Raw genomic sequence first — 27,667 nt, 5'->3', positions numbered from 1 at the left:
AACATAATAACAATAATAATAATAAACTACACAAATTCATATGTCAAGAAAAATTGTAAACCATTTGGTATATTGTTATTATCCTAGGCATGAAGAAATCGAGCCAACTACGCGAGAAAAGGTAAGTAAAAAGTTTATTGTAAATGCAAATTTGGCATACAATGACATGGGTGGAGACCGTGGATGTTATTAGAAGACAAATGTTGATGGTGTTGAGACAGCAACCAGCCACAAATTTATTTTAAGTCCCTTTACTCAAAAGGTACTGTTACCGATTTCGAATCATTATAATTCATCGTCAGACGGCTTTCATGGTTTCATTAGAAAATGTGGTGCGTTTTTTATTGATCCGTTGTCCTAAAATATAAATAATACATAATTATAAACATGCCACACAGATGGTTGCATTACAGATTTGCATTGGGATGTGACTTATGTGAAATGTCAATTTGGAGTATTTGTTTTTATAGTTTTCATCCAACAGTTTCTGTCACATTCTTATCATTGCACACATAAATTTGTATAATTGAGCCCTTTAGATTTGTCACTGAATACATTTCCAACACATTCTTATCGTTGCACATGTAAATATGTATCACAGAGCACTTTAAAAAAGTACCAATAAGTGACACAGAGCAACAAAATGAAACCAAAATAATTAGAACAGTTGTTCATAATAATGTATATAAACCCATAATAACAGAAGAACTCCACAACAAAATGCAAACAAAAACCACAGATCCACTTAACAGCAATCCACACAACATGCGCTCCAAACCAAATCAAATCAAATCAGTGTGCCACAGAAGCCAAACCTAAATATGCTGCTCTCCCATACATAGGCCCACTATCATACCAAATAGCAAACTTATTTAAAAAGAAAAATATCACAATCAGCTAACCCACAAATAACAAATTACAACAAAAAGTAATCCATGATGTAAATACCTCCAAGAGTCCCTACAGTAAATCAGGAATATACAAGCTCAAATGTGATACATGTCCAAAATTCTACATTGGACAGACAAGCAGAAGTTTTGAAGTTAAATACAAAGAACACATTGATGCTTTAAGGCTTAGCAACTTTAACAAATCTGCATTTGCAGCCCATATTGCTAAAGAAAACCATTCAGTGAGAAACATTGAGAACAACTTAAAAAAATTTACATCTAGCAGAAAAAGGAGCCACTATGAATATATTAGAAGAAATAGAAATAAAATAAAAGAAGTGCCCCAAACTATACCCTTAATGTAAAAACTCAGTTAGCTAACACCCCTTTCCTGAAAAATTTCCAAAAATTATTTTCCACCCTCCAGAGCAAATAATATTCCTAAACCTATCTGCAGATCAAGTAGCATATTTATATGTTACTACAATCGACAGGATGCTAAAAATAAATAAATAATGTATTGTATTACCCAAAAAAACTTTGACATGGAATATCTATATAATTAATGTAACAGTATTCGCTCTAATATTCCCAAAATCACTGTCTCTCTGTACTTGTGTAAAAGGCGTTTCAGTTGCATTAGTGAATATACGATCCTTTTCCAAACATGGGACATCTTCATAATGTTACAATATATCATAGCTTCTTTGACACTCATATCTTTGTAAACACTTTGTATCTATCAAAACATGTGGTACATCTAAGAAATGTATTCTTTGATAAATCTAAAGTGCTCAGCGTCACAAATTTTTACATGTGCAACGATAAAAATGTGGTGGGAATGTATTCAGTGACAAATCTAAAGTGCTCAATTATACAAATTTATGTATGCAATGATAAGAATGTGGCGGAAACTACGAACTCATCTGTTGGACGAAAACTATAAAAACAAATACTCCAAACCGACATTTCACATAAGTCACATCCCAATGCAAATCTGTAATGCAACCATCTGTGTGGCATGCCTATAATTATGTATTATTTATATTTTAGGACAACTAATCAATAAAAAATGCACAACATGTTCTAATGAAAGCATGAAAGCTGTTTGACGATGACTTGTAATGATTCGAAACCGGTAACGGTACCTTTTGAATAAAGGAACCTAAAATAAATTTGTGGCTGGTTCCTGTCTCAACACCATCAACATATATTGTAAATGTTACTCCTCTCAAATCTTATGAAAAGATTTCTAAATCGTAGACAGTAGTGACAATAAACGAGGGAGGGGTAGATCACAAAATGAACTTTACTATGCAGGAAGGTATAGATATTCCCTTTGATTCATAAAATATAACCACAATATCTGTTCTTATCATCATAGTTTTGAAGACTGCGTGACAAAGAAAAGTTTCAGTCAACAGTTTTTTGTTACTTGTGCCCTGAAATAACATACTGGTACCTAAAGTGTCACTGTCAGAATTGGAGACCTTGACTAAGCATATCTGTAGCAGGTAATGTTCTCTATTAATATGGAAATACAAAATTTCATAACATGTCACACAAATGTTTGAATGGTGTGGCTATCAACTAAGCTAGAGCAGAAAATCATTTTATATGGCTTATTACATATACATTACACAGATTCTACAGATTAACATTCAGAGTATTAACTTTGTTACTGTAATGGTGGCATAAACTTTTTTATTAATTATGTGAATGTAATCATTCCAGAATTAGTGATATTTCGTGGGTCGAATCAACTGATTTCAAGAATATAAATAAACAAGCACTCAAGTGTCTGCATGACTAGTTAAGCCTAAATGAAGATCCATACCCCGAAGTGTCCTATTCTGAGTTTCAGTTGCCATCCTGTTATCTAGCTGCTCTGAATCATCTGAGGTGTCAGCGTGAGAAGTCCCTCTTACATGTGGTGCATGTAACACAGGTTGTATTTGTTCTGACTCATCAGAACTATCTTCGTCGGGTGGCAACGTAGTTTCTGCCTTCTTATTTTGTAGCTGAAATTTAAATGAAAATTAAAATTAAATTTCCTGAAGTCACTGACTGTAAACTAATTTATTCCAGAAATAAACCTTTAAATAAAATTAAACAATGGAAAATCCAGGATGGAATGTACAGTATCATAAAAAGGATAGTTGCTACTCACCATATAGTGGAGATGCTGAGTCACAGATAGGCACAACAAAAACACTGTCAGAAAATGAGCTTTTGGCCAACATGGCCTTCGTCAGAGATAGAAAATACACACACACACACACACACACACACACACACACACACACACACACAATCTGACCACACATCTCCGATGAACGCCTTGTTGGGCAAAAGCTTTTTGTTGTGCCTATCTGTGATTCAGTATCTCTGCTATATGGTGAGTAGCAACTATTCTTTTCATAATATTGTTTAAATAAAATTAAATTCACATACAATTCTAAAGGCTCGTCTATATCAGCCACGTACACTACCTGATAAAAAATGTCCAGGCATCCCTATGTGATACGGATTGATCGCTAGGTGTCACGAGAGGCAGACCTGCCAGTACAGAAGGAAGTGAGGAGTATTGTGTTGTCAGTAGAAAGCAGTAACAGCAAATCAGGGCAGTCAGGACAGCTCAGTGATTTCAGACGTCAGCTAATCATTAGATCACATGAGTAACAAATTCATAAGGGACATTTCAACCATTCTTAAGTTTTCCAAACTGACTGCTGATGATGTGATTGTGAAATGGAAATGCGTAGAAACAATCATCGCTAACCCAAGACCAGGCACACATCATGTGCTGATTGCGAGAGTCGGTCGAGCATTGTAGAGGCTGGTAATAAAAAATTGCATCAAATCAGCAGAAGGAATAATTCCTGAGTTCCAAAGTGCTGCCACAAGTTCGGCTAGCACAACGAATGTGCACAGGGGGTTAAAAAGAATGGGGTACAATGGTCAAATAGTTCATCAGAAACTAGACATTTTATAGTCACTGCTAAGTGATGCTTCAGGTGGTGAAAAAGTGATGCAACTGGACAGTGGATGACAGGAAATCAGTCACTGGGGGTGGTGAATAATGCTATAGCCCATGGATATGATGGAAGGGTTTGGGTTTGGGAAACACCTAGTGAACGTTACCTGTGATCATACATAGCACCAACAGTGAAGTCCGTAGGAGGTGTTACATATGGTATGGCAGTGGTTTTCTTGGTTACTGGAGTTGAGAAAACACTATATGCAGGAGAATATGAATACATTTTACAACACTGATTACTGTGCACAGTATAGGGAAAGTTCGGAGATGGTTCAAATGGCTCTGAGCACTATGGGACTTAACTGCTAAGGTCATTAGTCCCCTAGAACTTAGAACTAGTTAAACCTAACTAACCTAAGGACATCACACACATCCATGCCCGAGGCAGGATTCAAACCTGCGACCGTAGCGGTCTCGCGGTTCCAGACTGCAGCGCCTAGAACCGCACGGCCACTTCGGCCGGCAGTTCGGAGATGATGATTGATTGTATCACCATGACAGTACACCCTGTCATAGAGCAGCATGTGAAACAATGGTTTGTGGAGAATAACATTCTTGAAATGGATAGGCCTGCCTCGAGTCCCAACCTGATCCCCATAGAAAACTTTCAGAACGACTTATAATGTCAACTTTGCTCCAGACCTCAGCATCCAACATCACTATCTTCTATTGTTTCAGTTACTGAGCAAGAATGGGTTACCATTCCTCCATGTACATTCAGACATCTTACTGAAAGTGTTGTCAGCAAAGTGTTGAGGCACAGGGTGAACAAACCCCCCTCCCTCAATGCTATTGTGTGTCCAGATCCTTTTGATCGGAAGGTGTAGTTTTAATATATCACAGAAGTTCATGTTAGAGTACAGACTGTTGAAGAGTGAAATATTTTTTTCATGACATATTGCACTAATATGTTATTGAGTGGAACTAAAGGAGACACTTTACCCTTTTTCATGTCATGCAGATTGACTAAAATGGGTTGATGATTGCTATCTGTCTTTCCTTCTACACCTGACCTGCTGGGAAAATATTTGAGCTCAATTGCCTACGTGACATGCTCAACATATTACTTGACATACAATTTATGTCCTCTACATCCTTTGTGTTTATATTACCAATCTATCTCTCTGCTTGAGACCTACCATCAAATATTTCTAAGCTATTTAATAACATTAATTCCATGTTTTACAAAATACAAAATTATGAACATCCTTCTATCAGATTCTTTATTTTCCCAATATCTCTACTTATAGCTGTCACATTGATTATAATGGCATACGCGAAACTATTATTAAAGCTAATTAGTCATTACTCTACTACAAAAATCAATTTTTATGGCTTTTAATTTTATGAATATATTCACTGACTTATTCCACATCTCTATAATTGGTTGTGAGTAAGTTATGTATTCAATTGGCCCCTATTTGGATAACAGAAAGCTGTTGCATTCATGACAAATTAGCACACTTTTTAAAACATTAAAAAATTACAGATACCAGGAGAAAGTGTATAAGAAATCACTAAGAAGCTTATACTTGTGTGTTAATATTAGACAATGTTGTTGTTGTTGTTGTGGTCTTCAGTCCTGAGACTGGTTTGATGTAGCTGTCCATGCTACTCTATCCTGTGCAAGCTGCTTCATCTCCCAGTACTTACTGCAACCTACATCCTTTTGAATCTGCTTAGTGTATTCACCTCTCGATCTCCCTCTACGATTTTTACCCTCCACGCTGCCCTCCAATGCTAAATTTGTGATCCCCTGATGCCTCAGAACATGTCCTACCAAACAGAACCCTTCTTCTTGTCAAGTTGTGCCACAAACTCCTCTTCTCCCCAATTCTATTCAATACCTCCTCATTAGTTATGTGAACTACCCATCTAATCTTCAGCATTCTTCTGTAGCACCACATTTCGAAAGTTTCTATTCTCTTCTTGTTCAAGCTATTTTTCGTCCATGTTTCACTTCCATACATGGCTACACTCCATACAAATACTTTCAGAAACAACTTCATGACACTTAAAGCTATACTCGAAGTTAACAAATTTCTCTTCTTCAGAAACGCTTTCCTTGCCATTGCCAGCCTACATTTTATATCCTCTCTACTTCGACCATCATCAGTTATTTTGCTCCCCAAATAGCAGAACTCCTTTACTACTTTAAGTGTCTCACTTCCTAATCTAATTCCCTCAGCATCACCTGACTTAATTCGACTACATTCCATTATTCTCATTTTGCTTTTGTTGATGTTCATCTTATATCCTCCTTTCAAGACACTGTCCATTCCGTTCAACTGCTCTTCCAAGTCATTTGCTGTCTCTGACAGAATTATAATGTCATCGGCGAACCTCAAAGTTTTTATTTCTTCTCCATGGATTTTAATACCTACTCCGAATTTTTCATTTGTTTCCTTCACTGCTTGCTCAATATACAGATTGAATAACATCGGGGATAGGCTACAACCCTGTCTCACTCCCTTCCCATGCCCCTCGACTCTTATAACTGCCATCTGGTTTCTGTACAAATTGTAAATAGCCTTTCGCTCCCTGTATTTTACACCTGCCACCTTTAGAATTTGAAAGAGAGTATTCCAGTCAACATTGTCAAAAGCTTTCTCTAAGTCTAAAAATGCTAGAAATGTAGGTTTGCCTTTCCTTAATCTTTATTCTAAGATAAGTCGTTAAGTCAGTATTGCCTCACGTGTTCCAACATTTCTACGGAATCCAAATTGATCGTTCCCGAGATCGGCTTCTACTAGTTTTTCCGTTCGTCTGTAAAGAATTCACTTCAGTATTTTGCAGCTGTGACTTATTAAACTGATAGTTCGGTAATTTTCACATCTGTCAACACCTGCTTTCTTTGGGATTGTAATTATTATATTCTTCTTGAAGTCTGAGGGTATTTCGCCTGTCTCATACACCTTGCTCACCAGATGGTAGAGTTTTGCCAGGACTGGCTCTCCCAAGGCCGTCAGTAGTTCTAATGGAATGTTGTCTACTCCCGGGGCCTTGTTTCGACTCCGGTCTTTCAGTGCTCTGTCAAACTCTTCACGCAGTATCGTGTCTCCCATTTCATCTTCATCTACATTCTCTTCCATTTCCATATTATTGTCCTCAAGTACATCACCCTCGTATAGACCCTCTATATACTCCTTCCACCTTTCTGCTTTCCCTTCTTTGCTTAGAACTGGGTTTCCATCTGAGCTCTTGATATTCATACAAGTGGTTGTCTTTTCTCCAAAGGTCTCTTTAATTTTCCTGTAGGCAGTATCTATCTTACCCCTAGTGAGATAAGCCTCTACATCCTTAAATTTGTCCTCTAGCCATCCCTGCTTAGCCATTTTGCACTTCCTGTCGATATCATTTTTGAGACGTTTGTATTCCTTTTTGCCTGCTTCATTTACTGCATTTTTATATTTTCTCCTTTCATCAATTAAATTCAGTATATCTTCTGTTACCCAAGGATTTCTACTAGCCCTTGTCTTTTTACCTACTTGATCCTCTGCTGCCTTCACTACTTCATCCCTCAGAGCTACCCATTCTTCTTCTACTGTATTTCTTTCCCCCATTCCTGTCAATTGTTCCCTTATGCTCTCCCTGAAACTCTCTACAACCTCTGGTTTAGTCAGTTTATCCAGGTCCCATCTCCTTAAATTCCCACCTTTTTGCAGTTTCTTCAGTTTTAATCTGCAGTTCATAACCAATAGATTGTGGTCAGAGTCCACATCTGCCCCTGGAAATGTCTTACAATTTAAAACCTGGTTCCTAAATCTCTGTCTTACCATTATATAATCTATCTGAAACCTGTCAGTATTCCAGGCTTCTTCCATGTATACAACCTTCTTTTATGATTCTTGAACCAAGTGTTAGCTATGATTAAGTTGCGCTCTGTGCAAAATTCTATCAGGCGGCTTCCTCTTTCATTTCTTACCCCCAATCCATATTCACCTACTATATTTCCTTCTCTCCCTTTTCCTACTCTCGAATTCCAGTCACCCAATGCTATTAACTTTTCGTCTCCCTTCACTACCTGAATAATTTCTTTTATCTCATCATACATTTCATCAATTTCTTCGTCATCTGCAGAGCTAGTTGGCATATAAACTTGTACTACTGTAGTAGGCATGGGCTTCGTGTCTATCTTGGCCACAATAATGCATTCACTATGCTGTTTGTAGTAGCTTACCCGCACTCCTATTTTTTATTCATTATTAAACATACTCCTCCATTACCCCTATTTGATTTTGTATTTATAATCCTGTAGTCACATGACCAGAAGTCTTGTTCCTCCTGCCAACGTATTTCGCTAATTCCCACTGTATCTAACTTTAATTCCCACTATATCTAACTTTAACCTATCCATTTCCACTTTTAAATTTTCTAACCTACCTGCCCAATTGAGGGATCTGCCATTCCACGCTCCAATCCATAGAACGCGTTTTCTTTCTCCTGATAACGACGTCCTCTTGAGTAGTCCCTACCCGGAGATCCGAATGGGGGACTATTTTACCTCCGGAATATTTTACCCAAGAGGACGCCATCATAATTTAATCATACAGTAAAGCTGCATGCCCTCGGGAAAAATTACGGCTGTAGTTTCCCCTTGCTTTCAGCCATTCACAGTACCAGCACAGCACGGCCGTTTTGTTTAGTGTTACAGGGCCAGATAAGTCAATCATCCAGACTGTTGCCCATGTAACTACTGAAAAGGCTGCTGCCCCTCTTCAGGAACCATGCATTTGTCTGGCCTCTCAACAGATACCCCTCCGTTGCGGTTGCACCTACGGTAAGGCCATCTGTATCGCTGAGGCATGCAAGCCTCCCCACCAACGGCAAGGTCGCAAGGTCCACGGTTCATGGGGGGGAGGGGGGGGGGGTAGTAGACAATGTAACACTTGTAATTTTTACACTGTGAGGGTCCCAAAGGGAAACAAAAAATGTCATTAAAAATTTGATTAGGCTACCCCCTGACTAGCAGAGAAAATTGATTACATGTTTCACAATATCCAGAAAGCCTAGGGTACAATTAAGCACCATTATCTAGTAAACAAAATTCATATTTATGGAATAGCGAAACAGGGATATACCTGGATGGAAGGCATTCCTATGAATAGAACCCTACATATAATTCTTGATGGAGTGACATCATAACCATAAGTAGCATAAAAGACACCTCAAGGAACAGTGTGGTAGGATTGTTACTTTTCACAGTTTATGTAAATGAATGGCAGAGAAAAATTTATGTTCTTTGTGGCTGTTTGCTTGGCTGTAAACAGGAATGTCATACGACTAGAAAATTATTACAAAATGCTGGAAGACTTGAAGATGAATTGAATTTGGTGTAAAGATCCACAACACCAATAAACGTAATCTAATGTGTGGCATGATCAATGATCAGTAACAGAAATGAGTCACAACCATAAAGAACCTAAGAGTATATGTTTGGAGCAACTTAAGGGAGAATGAATGCATAACTCTAGCCATAGTACAGTTGGCTACCACTCAGTTATTTATCAGAATAATCCTAGGAATTGAAATTCACCCACAAAATTCGTGTTTTATTCAATCACATAGCATCCTTGTTTGTATGAGATGTTAGCTCCCCAGTTTTGAAATGCTGAGAGTGAGTTGCATAAAGTATATGGACAGAAGAGTACAGCAGACACTGTATAGAGAAGAAGCAGCTGTGATAAGATGTGGAGAACATAAAGAAGAAACTACAATTACACAGAGTGTAAGACACGGCTGCTCATTTTTACTGTCTTGTTCAGTGGATACATTCAGAGGGCAAAAGATGAAGTTAGGGAGAGACTACGAGCTATGAGAGGAATTAAAATTCACACTAAGAAAATAGAGATTTTCAGATTTTCTGATGATATCGCAGTGTTAAGTGAAGATCCGGAACAATTACAAGTGATTCTGGACAAAATGGAAACCATCCTCAGCTCTTCTTATACAAGTAACACGAAAATTAATAAAGGTAAAATGAGAAACTTAGTGGTGATCAGACAAAGCACCATTGCCCAATGCTCACTTAACAATGAGAGGTTGGAGATGGTCAAATCCATTATTACATCCGATGGAAATCAAGGAAAGATATTGTAAGGCAAATCTACCGCACAGAAGCTGTGTTTAACACGAGAAGAAACCTTGTCACATCCAGCTGCATAGGCAAACATAACAGGAAAGACCTCATTTGTTTGTTAGAGTGTGCTGCTGTATGGAAATAAAATAATGGACACTTGGAGAAGCAGAAAAACAGAAAATAACAGCCTTTGAGACATAGTGTTACCACAGAATGCTCAAGGGTTCTTGGGTAGACACAATAACAAATGAAGAAGTGCGCCAACACAGATGGAACACAGGGCTGGCCACCTGCTGAGACATTATGGTATCATTATTAAAAATAAGACTGAAGGGACAGTAGAAGCAAAGAGCGCAAAAGGCGAACTGCGACTAAAATACATCAACTCGATTATGGAGGATACTGGGTGCACCATCTATATCATTCTGAAGAGGAAGGGTGAAGACAGAAATGCATGGAAGCAGCTGCTAATCAACCTGATGCTTGAAGACCTAAGAAGAAGGCACCCTTATTAAGTTGACTTAATGGAAGAAATAAAAACATTTAAAGAAGAGCTGCACAGTTTGTCACAGGTTAGGCAGTTTGAAAGTGTCAACAAAGCTCAGTAAAAGATGCTACCAGAAAGGCAATGTGCATCACAGAGAGCCTCACTCTCAAAATTCCGATCGCTCATGTTCCAATACGAGTCAAGAAACATACAGAGCGTCTAGGTTAAACATGTAATAACATAAAATGTAATAACTTGAGATGTATCTGAGATTTCTTGTGATGGTTTGATTCCACACATGTGGTAAATCAAAATGTTTTCTGTGCTTGCTTGTGGAAAATGCTATTTGAGCATGTGTGTACTCCTTTATTCATCTAAACACAAGTCAACAGCCATGGGGACTCCACAGCAGAAGGTGTTCTTTTTGCTTTCTCTTATGGAGCTAAAGTCACTTCATCCAATCATTAGATTGGGAGAGGTAGTCCATCAATTGCTTGGCTGCCTAGAAGCCCATAAATTAAGCCACTTGATTTTTTTCTGTGGGGGTTCAACAAGAATCAAGTGTACCAGACACCAGTTTGTAATCTATCAGATCTGTGGCATTACATTTGTGCTGCTATCGCAAATGTTACAGTTACAATATTTCAAAACACTTGAACAGAAATGGAATACAGATTAGACGTCTGTCGCATCACTCATGGTGCACATATTGAGGTGAATTAGGTGTGTAAAAAACATTTTGAGTTACAATACTTGTAGGAAAATACCATCAATAAATATCTCAATTACTTCTCAAGCTATTACATCTTAAATTATTACATGATTAATCTGGGCACCCTGTATTACTTCTTCAAACTTATATTTTTCAGTGCATACTGATTAGTACCGACAGTCCTGATGTAGGAAATGGACAGGGAGAGGGAGGAGGTGGGCGAGGGAGTGGGGAGAAGGGGGTGAATAATTCTGATATACCACGTACACTCTGCCACACAACATACAGTGAGTTTGAGTAAAACTATATTTGTAGACATTAATGCAGCATTGCATTAGGAAGTAGTACACAAAGCACAAGATTCTACGCTTTTGGGGGTATTTATTAACTCTTTTTTTTTGCTGCAGACGTTCTTGCTATATGATGAGGTGAGCGCTGCATTGTTATCGCCTAATGTAAGAATGTGAAGTCTTGCAGCAGGTGACACTGAATAGAAAGTTTTTGGGTTTCCAAGTAATTAAAATTAAACGAGCTTTCAGCCAAGCACTCCTTGGCCATTATCAAGTGGTATCACTGTCAGTAGAATGCTGGTTTGCCTTTATGCACACTAGCTGCCAGCTATGGTGTCACTAGTGCTCACATCAACTCCAAATATGGGCATGTGTTGCCTCAGTATTCAATGTGCCAGCTCCAAACACATGAATGCTGGAACCCATGTTGTGGTGAGCTGCAGGCCAATCTTTATTATGGGTTTACAGGTGAATTTTATTTCAATGGCTTCTTTAATAACACAGTCCCAGAAGCTGTTAGTGCAATCCACAACAGAGGTTTTGTCAGATTTTGTGTGGTGACCATACTCTAAAGCATGCTCAGTTAAAGCAGATTTCTTGGGGTAGCATAGGCGATAAAATCTCTCATGTTCATTCTTGTGTTGCTCAACAGTGCATACTGTTTGTCCGATGTAAGACTGGCCACACTCGCAAGATATCCTGTAGATCTCAGGAGTTCTGAGACTTGCTGCATCTCTAACTGGTTTCAATAATTGTCAGAGGCCTGAAGATCGATTTGATCATATGTCTTTTCAGCAGGTGGCTTATCTTGCCTGATAGAGAGCCACAGAAGGGTAAGAAAGCAAGTTGCTTTTCCTACTTCTCATAGATTATTTTATGGCGATTCTTGCCTGAAATCATTTCATTTATTTCACAAACATTGTAGCTATTGATCCTGAAGATCTTGCATTAGTGGCTCAGCTCATAGGGCAAGTTATAAGTGTCTGATATCATTCTTGCAGCACAATCCACCAATGTTTGTAACACAGTACACTTGTGTGCCAGGTGATAATGTCTGATGGCATGCGAGTACATATTGGTGTAAGTATATTTTCTGTAGATGCTGTGATGAAGGCATCCATTTTGTTTGCAGTGGACGAGGACATCACGGAAGAACAATGCTTTCTCGTAGCTACGGTTTCCCAACAAATTTCATCACAGAAATGAATTACAGAGAAGGAGAAAAGTTCAGTCATCTTTCACAATGACAATACAGTGTTGGATCACTGATATTGAGGGTGAGAGATATAGGCATGGACGCAATGTTGGCGCTTAAGAAAGGACTCAACTTCAGACCTTTGCTGTGGGACAGCCCTATCTGTAAAATAATAAGTGGTGCAGAACAGGCAGTTCACAAGCTACCAGGTGAGGCAGCAGATAAACACAGTGTGAAATGAGCTGTACTCTCACTAAAGCAAAGCAACCAGCACCCAATCTGACCAAGGCTGAGCACAATGACCTGTGTGCAGTACTTGATAATGAAAGGGTTGTGGTCCTTCCTGCTAGCATGGGCAATGCAGCCGTGCTTATAGAATACGCAGACTACAATATGAAGACCTGTTTGCTACTGGACAAATATACTTACTGAATGCTTCCACATGACCCAACATTGGCGATAATAAAAAAGCATTTGAGTTTCTCAAACACTCATCAGTGGAAGGCAGTTTTATCAAGAAACCTAAACCACTTCTCATTATTTACCAAAGATCCACAAGACTGGGATGTCATTCTTCCCACCATGCCCAACACTGGTTCACCAGCATACAAGCTGCTGAAGTACTTGGGCACTCTCCTTGCTCCACAGGTGGGACACTGGTGAATGTCATAGTAAAAGCTCAGTCAATTTAACCCAGTTTAGGGGGGGGGTGTCACTTTTGATGTGGTGGTGCTGTTTACAAATGTGACTATCAAAGACTCTTTTGACCTAGTATCCCAGTTCTTTTACATCATCTTACTTTCTTTACAATGTCCAGTATTATGATCGGCCAGATGGACTTGTTATGGGAAGCTTTTTAGCTCTAGCTGTTGCAAACCTCGTCATGGAGAATTTTGAGGATATTGCCTTAGACACAGCGCCATTAATGCCTAGCTGTTTCTTTTGATACGTTGATGACACATTCGTCATTTGGCTACATGGACGTGAGAAACTTGATGAATTCTAGGAACATCTCAACAACATTAACAGTAACTTCCAATTCCACATGGAGGTAGAAAAAGACAATGCATTGCCCTTCCTCAGTGTCCTCATCCACTGCAAACAAAGTGGATGCCTTGGCCACAGGTCCACAGAAAACCCACTCACAACAGTGTGTACTTACCCATCATCAGCCATCATTTCCCAGCACATAAGCACACTATTTTACAAACATTGGTGCAAGATACCTTGCAAGTGTGGCCACTCTTATGACAGACAAACAGTACACAGTATAGAACAACGTGGGAAGGAGCATGAGTGGTTTTATTGCCTACACTATCCTGAGAAACCTGCTTTAACTAAGCATGCTTTAGAAAACTGTCATCTTGTCAAATTTGACTAAACCTCTGTTGTGGCTCATACTACACATTTCTCAGACTGTGTAATTATGGAAGCCATTGAAATAAAAATCACTGATAACATCCTTAATAGAGATGGTGGCCTGCAGCTCAGCGAGCATGGTGAGGGATCCAGTGATTACTCGGCTGAAGCAGGGACATCAAACGCCTAGTCAATGTCTGCCCATACACAGCAATGAGCACCAGTGACATCACAACCAGCAGCTTGTATACATAACGGGCATACCAGCAGCCCACTGGTAGTTGTACCACTTGGTAATGGCTAATGAGTGCTTGGCCGAAAGCCTACGTAATTTTAATCACTTGATGTAACTGGAAATCCGAGATCTTATGGTCCAGTTATTGCCTAATGCATTTACCTGCCCTAAACAGCCCGTGTCAAGCTTTTATGTATGGTGGGCCTGCCTGAGCAGCCTGTCTCACCCTGTGCTGAATATTTCTGAATTGCTTTCTGCGAAGTCTCCTTCAGTCACTTTAAAATTTGTCACTGCCGAGAGGACCTTTACTGTAGGTGTAAAAATTAGTTCCTGATTTTGTGTGTTGTCTATGAACAAACGAAATACTCAGAGACGTAAAGATACTTCAATAGTTCCTGATCTGATTTTGGTAACCCACTCCGATAGTGTGTTGATTTCTGAACACAACAGTAATTCAGTGTTCGTTAACATCTCATGTTGATGATACCTACTGTACTGCATGCATTCATCAATTTACTAAGTAAAGAAATAAACAAATTTTAATGAACTTCTCATGGTTGGGATTCACAGTCATATAGTATTTATTAAAAGACATCATAGTCGCCATTGACTGTATAAAATATTTATTGTTACTATTGCAATTTCGGCCTTATGGCCATTTTCTAGTAACACTGCAAAGTTACATTCTGTCAGTATAAAACATGTACTCATGCCAGTTAGTTTTATATTATCACAGAATGTAACTTTGCAGTGTTACTTGAAAATGGCCATAAGGTCGAAATTGCAATAGTAACAATAAATATTTTATACAGTCAACGGCGACTATGATGTCTTTTAAGAAACAAATTTTATTTTAGTTAAGCAGATATTTTTGGATCATACACTGTCAGTTACTTTCTGTTCAGGTTTAGATTGTACTGTTTTGTTGAGTGTGAGGGATGAAAGTCATCAATGATACCATTTTCCTTTACGATATTTTTGTAGTCAAAAGTATCCTATTGCTTTGTTATGGTGAACAACATATATTGATCATCTGTAACAGTATTTGAGAATTGGGATTTGTTGTAACCCCATTAAAAACTTTTGAACTTCACTTTTATTATATCATGAGATTTAATTGGTAGTTTCACGATTGATTTTTAATAGATTAATTGAGAGCTTCATCACTGAGGGTGACAGGTTGCCTATCTATAACAGCACACTACGTATCTAGTACATCAATGGAAAAGTTCTCATTCCGTTAAAAGTGTTGGCAATGTGTTTCTTAAACTTATTATTATTTCTTGTCCATTTAGAATGGAAAAAGTTCTCTGTCACTCAGTTAGTAATATTCCATCAATTTAATGTAACTTTTGAAATGAGGTGTACATAATCCAAAATGTTCAGCCTTCCCTGTGTATTTTCTGAAACAACATTTTGTTCATAGACAGCAACAATGGAAAAGATGTGCATGCACCTAAAAAGTTTACGGAAATGCATGAAAACAGCAGGTATTGTGTGCACTTTTCCAATACAATCTTCAGGGCAATGGAAATCAAGGTGTATGATCATTTTCTCATCATCTAAGGATGTCCCATTAAGAGAAACTTAAAAATATTTTATGTTGATATATGAAATGTTTAATATCATAAATAAATGATCATTTTTGTCTATCTGATACAGTGCATGCTGTATTTTTACTTATGCATACTTCTGAAATGAAATAGACATCACAGCACTTCAAACTTCCAGTCAATATATCTATCAGCACAGTATCTTTGTCAAACCTATTATGAGGATGACAGTTGAGCCCCAAAAGGGAATCATCAAATGTGTGATTAAGTGAAGACAATCATATTATTTCCAATCAAATTTGTTACTAAACTGTGCTTGCTTCTAAGTGTTTCACTATCACTTTCAGACTCTTCAGATTTGGATGAACTATCGATTATATCTCTTGTTGAAGCATAAGATTGTAATGTTACACCTGCTGACATAGATGACTTAAGACTGTTACTTTCAGAACCTCTGGGCGAGTTTCACTTACATTGACAATGAATAATTAGTCCTCACAGTATCTCCATGATCTCTTCCCCAAGAGAATAACTGATAAGAAAAAACATTATGATGCCAGTCCTCATAAACAGTAAGACATAAAGTAAAGTAGAATGCAGCAAAAAGAGATGCCAACATACAAAATAGCTGCACACAACTCAGCAGCCATAACCGTTGAAACGTACTGAGACTTGGGGCAAAAAATCTGCTGCACACTTAAACTCATCAACAACATGCAGGGACCTGAATGCTGGTGCAACTATACCCGTTATTAGTGCTTGGGGAAATGCAGGGATGTCCAAGTTAACTTATCAATAGCGCTCAAGGAACATGCAGAGGCCATGCATAAATTCATCAATAGCACGCTGTAGACTAGAGGAGCGGACAATTTAACTTGTCAACAATATCCAAAATGGACAATAAGAGTTGAAACTAGAAAATTAATAATATGGATTCACAAAAATCACTAAGTTTACACATTTTGTGCCGCAACATTAAAGGTAATTTTGTGCATGAAAATCAGTAAGTTTACAAATTTTATGTATTTTTATTTAGTGGTGTCCTACAGGAGACTTTTTTGAGGTAACTCTTCACTTAGGCACAAAGTATTCATTGCAAATAATATGTAAACAAAATAACACCTAACAGTGCTTCTTCTAAAAATATCAGAATATACTACTCATTTCTGAACCTTGGAAAAAGCAATGAATTCCACATGAAAGTTTTGATGACGTCATTTATGGTATATATTTAGTAGATAATTTTGTACTATTTTTATTATAAGCAATAAGTACTGTTAACTTGTAAATGTCCTAGAAAATGAGTGCAATGATTCTGTGTGCCTATCAACATTCTTGCGAGTTATATTGTTCTGATACACCCTTCCTCCCGTAAATAAACTATGGGCTTCACGGGGCTTTGGGGTAGAAGTGCAAGTTGCCTACCAGTGAACTGTCAGTTGAAAGTGAAAGCCAGGGGAGCTGTGTTACCTGCCATTATTTGAGAAGTTTTGTACATTCTTATGCACATGTTACCATGCACTGTACTCCTGAAACATGGCTTGTGAGAAAGGGGTACTATTTTGCAACCCCAAACATACATGACACAGTGTTTGTCGTTCAGGCTGCCTTCTGTTGGTAAGAGCTAAGATTTAATTTAGTGTCAAATGGTGCTTTAAACTATTATATTTAATGTTTGTCAGCTATGTTACTGAAAAATGCAGTCTTCCAGAATCTGGCTACAAAATAGCATCTTAAACTTGTGGCTTTGAGTGGCCTGCAGGTTAAAGTGGAACTAGTCTGAAAACTGTACATTTTTGTCACTCAGCATGCCAGCAACATTGTTTACATGTCCACTGCAGTCTGGAACATCTGAGGTCTCTTGACAAAGGTTTTAACATGCTTCATTATTACAGCAGCATGCCTATCAAATGTCATAGTTTGGTAAACCCTTTTCCAGAATGACCACCAGTTTTTGTTGTTTCAAGTCACTTACATGCTGATACTTTGCTATTTGCAACTAGGCATACAGCCATGTGCTTCCACATTTAAATTTAGTTTTATGGTACTTCATAGGCTATACTTGGTGTAATACTGTTCTTTCTCAGGAGTGTAGTGCAGGTTATGTGAGATAAGACTGAAAACTGTACATTTTGTCATAAAGCATGCCAGAGATAGTACTCACATGCCCATTGCAGTCTGAAACATTCGTGATTTTTGGATAATGGAAGCCTATGCAGCAGCATGCAAATCAGTTCAGTGCATTATAGGCTATGTCTGATTCAACTCAGATCTGTCTCAGCACTCCACCAAAGAGTCAACACTGTGGATGAAGCTGTATAATCCATTACAATCACGTGAACAGGATAGCAGTCATCCCACATAGTGGTCACATTTCAAGGGCCGATCGTCACTTTGTATGGCCCTCTTTCATCCACTAATTTTAACATGCCTCATTATTACAGCAGCCTGTTTACTATGAGTACAATCTAGTAGTATGATAAACCCATTTCCAGAATGACCATCAGTATTCATCATTTAAAATCACTTGCACACTTATATTACGTTATTTGTAACAAGACATACTGCCACTTGCTTTCACATTTACATTTAAATTTATGTTTCTTCACGGACTGTTTGGTGTAAAATTGGTCTTTCCTTTCATTCAGAAGAGAGTGCAGTTAGGTCTAACTGCATGCTATCTCTCTGAAAATGTAATCACTGGCTGGTGTTACCCTGTTGTATATATCTTGTAAGTCTGAATTCATTTAAACAATTCCTTATGTGTGTTGCATTTTCACAGATGTTGATACATTGCTGGAGGAGCTGCAGCTTTTGCAAAATGAATTTCCCATAATGAACAAGTTATTTCTGATAAAAACCAAATAATTCCACAGAAAATGAATGTTGCTACTTACTTCCCATAAGTTTGTACAATTCTTATACACAGTTAAAAAAGAAAGCAAGAAAATCAAATATGCAGACCATTGTTTTCACTCATTTCAAGTTTTCAAGGCAAACAGTAAACGAAATAAGACATAGTACATTAATTTACCACCATCCATTTGTAAGCATTAAAAAAATTTAGAATTTTAACTCGACACTCTGATATGTTGCTACTTTCTGCCACATTTTATTTTAAATCTTTTTTATGTATAAAAAATATAGCAAACTGTGTTTAAAATTGCATTAATAATGGCTTTATGATATCTATACATTATTACAACTCATTCATAGTCAGTGTCATTAGCAATACCTTGAGAGTCATCTGTTGCCTTGTCTTCTTCGGCATTGTTGTCCAGCGTTCTGATGAGTCTTCAGTTGTGCTACTGTCAGCAGCATTATTGTAGCCAGGGATACCACGTTCATAACCCACAGTTGGTTCATGATATTTCCCTCCATCAAATGACTCAGTAAATTCCTCTTCCCCTGATATTACTGACTTTGCGGATTCTAAATCAGATGGCTCTTTGTTTGAATAAGTGTTCATCTCCTCTCTCTTGTCCCCACTGTTTGACACTTTCTCATCTGATTTAGTAATAATATTGCTTTCCACAACCTCTTGATGTCCACTTATGATATCTTTGTGCTGATCATTTCTTGGAGCATCTTTAAATGAATTGCTGCCGTTTGTATGAGCTGTTTCATCTTTCACTTCTTCTGATATAGTGTTAAGTAAGTCAATGCATCTCCCATCACCCTGCACATCGTTACTTGCCTTTTTTGCTGCAATCTCTGTTGTACTGAGAGACTGTTCAATGCCTGTCCCACCATCACTCTTATTGTCAGTAGTTTCACTAGGTGCCAGTACTGTTTCCATACCATTAGGATCTTGACAAAATTCTCCCTTGATTCTTGTGTTTTTTGTCTCCAGATTGTCAGATAAATTTGTTGAGTCTCGCACAGTATTGGGAACAGATTCACTATTGCAAGCATTTTGTTTTTCTAACATTTCTCTCTGCATTTCAGAATTATTGCTAGATCCCTCACATGATTCACTTGCCACTGCATGCAAGTTTTCAGTGTACTGTTCTGACTTTTGCTGTATTTGAATGTCAGGAAGTTGGTTTTTGTCAAATACTTGACTGGAAGAAATTGCAACCCCATCATCAGCCTTGTCCATTACACAGTTAGGCTCATCATCAGGCTGTGGACTACAACCTCCATCCCCTTCATCAGGTTGTTGGTACGTTTGTTGTTCTAATACAGCATCATTGGTTACATAATCAAGCTGATTGCCACTTACATCTTCTTGAACACTGCCAGTCTGCACACCATCACCATAGAAGTACTGGTCCTCACCTGGTTGTTGATTATATGCTCCCTGTTGCTCTAAATTGTTTGTGTAGAACTGAGGGTCATTGCCAGGGACTTCCTGACTATATATAAATTCTCCAGGCTGCAAGTTCTGGGTGTTCACATCTTGTTGTATTCCAAAGTTCTGATAAGTAGACTGAACTTCATCTTGACCACTGTCACCTTGAAATGCCATCTCATTATATGGTTCCCAGTTCTGATCAGGAACAACATTGTTTGGCTGCAACTGCTGTCCAAAATTAGGATCTGATGACTCATAGGTCTCCACATAAAAATTTTCATTTAATTCTCCACCAGGATTATAATTGTCTTGTACATTCTGTACAGTATCATAAATATAATTTTGATCCTGGGTATTGTCAAATATAACTCCAGATACATTCATGTCGCCACCTCCAGTTTGTATTGGTTGAAGCCCACTGTCAAAGTTTGCAGCTGGCACATCATATGTTTCAGCAAGAACTTCTGGATTAGGAGCCTCTTGCAAATATTGTTCACCATCCTGAGCATTTACTATCCCATTATTATAATCACCATACACAGTTTGCCTGATGTCCTCGGTATAAGCTGGAGTAGTTTCATAAACATTCTGTGGCTGCTGAAGATACATCAAATTATCATTTACATTTTGGATATTACTCTCATAAGTTCCCTGATTTACTTCACTGCCATTTCCTTCAAAATTTGTATGGTTGTCTCCCCTTGAAAGGTCTCTACTTTGGGACTTGAAGTCAGATGTTATTTGTTCACCTTGTACAGGCAAAGCAGTCCTGTGCACAGCTTTCTCTTCTAAAATTATCTGCTGCTCATTGGTCTCTTTATGTCCAGTGTCATTACTCAAACTATACTGCAGCTCATCATCTTCTGTCAGTATGGCACCACTTAACAATTCAGTGTCATTCACAGAAAAGTCATTAGTTTTTTCTGGCATTGACTTAGTTTGTGTATGAGTCTCTTCAGTATTGTTGGTTTCTTCCATTATTATGTCAAGATTTCTCTGTCTTTCTGGAGAACCTGATGGTTTTACTGTTTCTCTTTCAGAAGACAGAGCTCTTTCGATTTTTCTACCAATTTCAATAGAAATATCATCAGTAGAATTATCTACAGAGTGTATACCATCCAGTTCATCTTTTTCATCGTGGCTTTCTTGGACATAAGTCTTATGTGGAGAAACAGTTCCAATTTCTTCCTGTTTGTTATAATCTGAAGACAAATCTCCTTTAACATGTGTTTGAATATGCTCCTCAAGAAAATCTTTGCTGTGATCATGGTTCTCAGCATAACTATCTTCTGTCACTGGTGTTTTTACATCCTCCATCTGCATTTTAAGTACATGTAAATTTTGCTGATGTTTCATTAGTTGTTCTGCTTTCCGTGGACCATTTGAAACCTTTCCATCATCTGTAAGAGACATATTGAGAAGATCACGACTGGTATTCTGCTCCCAATCTATGTCTGCTGCCATACCAGCAGCCAGATCCTTACTTTCTTTTTTGTACACAGGACTTAAATCCCCCTTCACAGAATTCACTACACTTACAGATCTTTCCATATTGCCCATAACGTTATTTTCATGTAAGAACTGAAGTCTGTCTCGTGGACCATGAATTTCTGTCTTGCTATCATTCAAATTTTGCATTCTGTTCTCAAATGTGGAAGGGAACTTCTGAGTGTCAGAACTGAAGTAAATGTCTGAGTTTGAAACAGCTGACTGCCCTGTAAATCCCAAGTATCCATTTATGATATTTGGGCTGTCATGTAATGTGCCTGTATTGTTAAACTCTGTTTTCATTCCTCTGATATAATTGTTAGGACCATGATCATATTCCAATCCTTTTTTTATTGCAGCATTGTCATACAAATTTGTTGGAAACTTTGATTTACCTCCAGTGACCTCTCTATCTAGAGTGCGTTGCTGATATCTAGGAAAACCATTAGGGCTCATAGTATCATCAAAGTTTCTTGGTGAGTACGAAATATCCATTAATCTTGGAGATGATGTTAGATTATCTGAGAAGGAAACAGAATTTCTACGATTGGTTGTGAATGGAGTTGTAAAGCTTTCAGCATATGATGATTCAATGTGCTGATCAAAACAAACTGGGCTATGCCCTGTGTGATTATTTCTAGCAGATGCGATACTTGGACTCTTATTCTTCCATGTTGGATATACACGCTTCAGGTAAGCTTCATAATGTTCCTAAAACATCAACAACAAAAATGGAGAACATTACAAAATTAATCAAAATAAGTGACACAAACTGTCTTGACAAAAACATAATTTCGCAATTTGTATATTTAGTGAGTAAAATAACCATCAAAGATGAAGTCAAGCTAATAAATACACAACAAACAAAATGTTAAGCAATATAATGATAATAGCAACTATTACTATCGCATAATTGAAGTCAAGCTAATAAATACACAACAAACAAAATGTTAAGCAATATAATGATAATAGCAACTATTACTATCGCATAATGAGGTTTGAACAAACTATGTGTGTATACAAACTGCCTATTGGCTTCTGTCTCGGGTTCTTCTAATTCCACACCTATATATACAGGTACAAAGTGGACGGAAATGTTACGCAAAAAATTAGTAACAAAAAGGGAGAGTACAGTTTTCTAAATCTGAACAGCCAGCATTAGTCAATCATGCGCAAGTGTCAATAGCTACCAGCCAGAAAGTGTAAACGTTCCAACACGTTACTCAATCAGGGAGTCAGCAAATCAAAACACTTATGTGCAACTGTGAGCTAGTTCAGCAGAAAATGGTTACAAGAGTATAAGACTGAACTGCATTCATTACTTTTGTAACATTACGTAAGAGACACTAGGTAGGATGCAACTATACCTCGCAACTAAGCAGTAAAGACACTGTAGCAAATTTGTTAAGCTAATGTAGTGGAACCAAAAAACGCTGACAACTCGAGAGGAGCAGAGCTGATTTGATCATTATGAACGCCATCATAGAGCAGAGCCTCTCTTCGATGACATAAGTATTCCAGTCCAACTAGCTTAGAATACTCTATCAATAGGATTGATAGCGATCATGTTATTCACACTTGATTCTCTGGTTACAGTATAGTAAAATTTTGTGTGTGTGATTGTTCTAGGGCTGGTCTTACACTTGCTGCATCATGAGGAGATCAGCAATCCATAGCCATGAATAATGACATCAGCATCCTGTGCTCAAGTCAGCACAACAGCCAGCATGGGTCTACCAACATGGCGCCAGTCCAAGGCAGAAGCTGCCCTAAAACTCCAGCATTGCATGAGCCCGATGCAATTCAGCACAACATCACAGCATCCTACATCCCGTTCCAATCATTGAATATTCCAGATATACAAACATAAGGTACTTCATGAACTCTCCTGAAATGACAAGTATGAAATAACAAATAATTGCTGGTGTCCAAGGTTTGAACGGGTGACCCCTAGCCCACCAGACAGTGATGCTAACCACTACACCACACGGTATGCAGTAGAGCTTGCAGCAATATACACTGCAAGGCACTTTACAGTGCATGGCTGGGACATTTTCTTTCCTTATCCATTCAAACATTGAAAGAAATAAAAATGAACACCTTTTGCAAATCTAGGAAGACAGAATCCACCTGTTCACCTACATCTACTGTCTGCAAATTGATGTTAAGGTATTGATGAACAAGCAGTATGATTGAAGCAAGCTGTTTTTCAGGCAAATTGCTTCTCCTGAATCCATGATGAGACTTTGAGATAAGCTAGTTTTCCTCCAGGAATACCATAATGTCTGAGCTCTAGTTCAAAGTCAGCAACATTGGTCTGTGATTTTGTGCATCCAGTCTTTTCACATTTTTGTGAACAGGTGTGACTTGCACTCTTATACAGTCATGCAGGATTATTTGCTGCACAGACATTTTTGACAAAAATGAGCTAGGAAAGGAGCTGTTTCCACACCATACTAATATAAAATATAAATATGTGATGGTCAAACATTGGTAACTTAATAGTCTCAGGCATGAATACATTTTTAAGTGAGTAATGTAATATATTTTCTTCCTGTTTGTTGTCATCAGTTTCAACAACAGATGGATCCATCATAGATTAAATGGAAGGTTTGGATGCTTTCACTAATTTTATTGGGAATTGTTCGGTTTTTCTGATACATCTCTCATGAGATTCTGACAGTGAAAATTATTATAAGTTTTATTCTTGGACCTTCTTACAGATGCAAGATTTAATATGAAGTCTTTTTTGTAGCACGACTTTAGTAGTCTCTGTTTTGAAACATTCTCTGGACTATATAGTAAACCAAGCTGGGTCTTTGCCATCTCTTATTACTTTACTTGGAATTTATTTCTACACACCTATGTTTATATCAATATAATGGAAGGAAACATTCCACGTGGGAAAAATTATATATAAAAACAAAGATGAGGTGACTTACGGAACAAAAGCGCTGGCAGGTCGATAGACACACAAACAAACACAAACATACACACAAAATTCAAGCTTTCGCAACAAACTGTTGCCTCATCAGAAAAGAGGGAAGGAGAGGGGAAGACGAAAGGAAGTGGGTTTTAAGGGAGTCTGCTTGTATCTGTATGTGTGGATGGATATGTGCGTGTGTGCGAGTGTATACCTGTCCTTTTTTCCCCCTAAGGTAAGTCTTTCCGCTCCCGGGATTGGAATGACTCCTTACCCTCTCCCTTAAAACCCACTTCCTTTCGTCTTCCCCTCTCCTTTTGTTGCGAAAGCTTGAATTTTGTGTGTATGTTTGTGTTTGTTTGTGTGTCTATCGACCTGCCAGCGCTTTTGTTCGGTAAGTCACCTCATCTTTGTTTTTATATATAATCACCTATGTTTATAGCATCTTTCAACTTTGAACACAATGGTTCTGCATTCACCAGATCTGAACTAAATGTTTTTATTTTACCAGAATGTTTCTCTTTACTGCCAATGATGAATGTGTATTTTTCCCAGTTGATACTGAGTAGGTTCAAGTTATCACCTACTGCTACGTTACACTTGGGGTATTTTCATGCTATTGAGTTTAGGCTATCTTTGTGTGACTAACTTGTCTGAATGTGGTGGTTGGCAGAAACATCAGATTATTAATTCAACAAGATCTTATGGATTGGCCCTCTTTGATTTTAGCCAATCACACCTACTGGACTTAAAGGTTACTACTTGGGCACCAGTTTCCTAAAGTACTATGAGGCAGCTAAAACAAAACAAAAATGTATATAGATATCTGAGTACTTTACCAATGGAAGGTAATTTGATGAAGTATAAATTCCCAAGATCACAGGTTCAAGTCTTGCTAAATGCAAATTAGGATTCTTTTTACTTTTATTGTTAAATTCAAACGTTATATAACAAATATTCAATAATAATTTTCTAATAAAAATAACATATTTTGATTTTAGTTACTAATTTCATGAAAATACGAGCATTGTCAAACAGAGCGATTTTGGACACAGGAGATTTCGGACAGTGTTGTTTATTTTCTCTTCCCTGGCGCATAGCAATGAACTGCTGCTAATTTTCTTCTCCGCCTGCCAACTATTTTAAGCACAAAATTTTATTTCTTGCATTCTGTAACTTTTATTTTGGGTCCAATGTTTACCTAGGAAAATATCTAATGAACAGTCTCATTGTGAAAGTTCAGGCAGTACCATCAAGTGAGAACTTTGTATTATTGTGAGTGGCAGAGAAGTATTATAACAGCAGTTGTCAATGTACCAATGAGATCAGTACCTTATGGCATTGAGAAAATAGCTGTATGAGTTTGTCAATTTTTTTGTGTATAGTTACAAAATAATTACGGTTTTTACAAAACTGAGTACTGCGTGGGGTGATTTCGGATAATGCCAAGAATGTATAAAAGCAAGAAAGCTGCTAAAGTCTGGCATAATTATGACCCAGAACTTTTGGATAAAGCTGTTCTTCATGGCAAATTATCATACAGAAAAGTGTGAGATCTGTATGGTATATCTAGATCAACCCTACAAAATAAAGTGCAGGAAATGCACATAAAATTGGGGAAAGGGGGGGGGGGGGGGGCAACCAATACTAAATGAAGGAAAAGAAATGTTGAAGCATTTACTAAATTGGATATTAGATAAAGCTGGCCAAAAAGAGAGGAAATTTTCTAACAATATTACAGGAGAAGAATGGACACATTTTTTCCTCAAGGCACATTCACCTATGTGAAAATATTAAAAGAGCTTGTGCAGGAGTGAACAAAGCAACAGTTAAAATGTATTTCTCCAATGTAAATCCAATGCTGGAAAATCTCCTGCCAAGCAATATAATCAACTATGACGAAACTAACACATCAGATGATGGAGGCAAGCAGCAGATATTCACAAAATGAGCGAGTAAACATGCTGAACAAGTGATGGATTCATCGGAATCTAGTGCTTCACTAGTTATGGCAGCAAGAGCCAATGGTAAACTGCTTCCCCCTGACGTCCTTTATAGATCTCAGTATTTGTGGGACATGTGGCAAGAAAGCAGCCCACAAGGAATCCATTTTAATGCGAATAAGGGTGGATCGTTTGATCTACCGATACTTGAAGACTGGTTCTTTACAACTTCTTTCCCCTATTTGCAGAAGCAAAATGGGCCAACAATCGTGACGGGGGACACCTTATTCAGTCACGTGTCTTTACGCATTACCAAAGAGAGTGAGCGGAACAATATTTCATTCATTCTCCTTCCCCCTAACAGCACCCACCTCCTACAGCTGCTGGATGTAACTTCTTCAGACCAATGAAAGCAGTGTGGCGAGCCATATTAACTGAATGGAACAAGTATTTTTAATAAACACATCTTGTCAGTAACTCACAGATTGGTTGCAAGCCCAATGTTGATGAAACTGTAACTCTTTGTCAAGCTGGATTTTCAAACACAATTCCAGAAATGCACCTTAATACTATCACTGTAGATGAAATTCAAAAAATCCTTATGTCTCTAAAAAGTAAGAACTCTGCAGGGGTCGATAATATTTCTAGTAATTTACTGAAACATTCTTGTGTGTGGATAAGGGACACTGTCTGTCATATTTTCAATGCTTCCCTTCAGAAAGCTGTTGTTCCCAGTAGACTTAAGTATGCCATTGTGAAGCCCCTGTACAAAAAGGGCGATAAAACTGAATTAACTATTGATCTCTCTCCTTGCTGACAGCTTTCTCTAAAATTCTAGAAAACCTAAAAGATGTAAGAATGACTAATCACCTCATGAAGAATGAAGTTCTCAGCAAGAGCCAATTTGGCTTTCAAAAGGGCCGTTCAACAGAAGACGCAACCTGTGCACTTGCAAATGAAGTCCTAGAAACCCTTAATGAGAAAATGCTAACATTTGTCTAATGCGTTTGACTGCGTTGATCACCACATTCTCTTGCAAAAAGCAAAATTAGTAGGAACAAGTGATGTTGCAGGCAATTAGCTACAGCCGTATCTCCAAGACAGAAAACAAAAAGTTGTCTTGAATAGCTCAGATGGAGTATGTGATGTTTCCCCACATTCTGAATGGAGTTCCAT

General features: G+C 37.9%; 1 protein-coding gene across 1 annotated transcript in view; it reads right to left on the bottom strand.

Moving 5' to 3' along the window:
- LOC124608455 (dentin sialophosphoprotein) overlaps window positions 1-27,667 on the bottom strand; it is a 90,921-nt gene that overhangs the window by 23,129 nt on the left and 40,125 nt on the right. The window contains exons 4-5 of the mRNA XM_047139986.1: window positions 19,076-22,336; window positions 2,728-2,911 (exon numbers count right to left, since the gene is read on the bottom strand). Of these exons, the coding sequence (XP_046995942.1) occupies window positions 2,728-2,911; window positions 19,076-22,336 (3,445 nt within the window). The remainder of the gene's footprint in view (window positions 1-2,727; window positions 2,912-19,075; window positions 22,337-27,667) is intronic.

The sequence above is a fragment of the Schistocerca americana genome, chromosome 1 (assembly GCF_021461395.2).
Source record: "Schistocerca americana isolate TAMUIC-IGC-003095 chromosome 1, iqSchAmer2.1, whole genome shotgun sequence".
NCBI lineage: Eukaryota > Metazoa > Arthropoda > Insecta > Orthoptera > Acrididae > Schistocerca > Schistocerca americana.
Note: the sequence above shows the minus strand (reverse complement) of the source record. Positions and strands in the feature narration are given on the sequence as shown.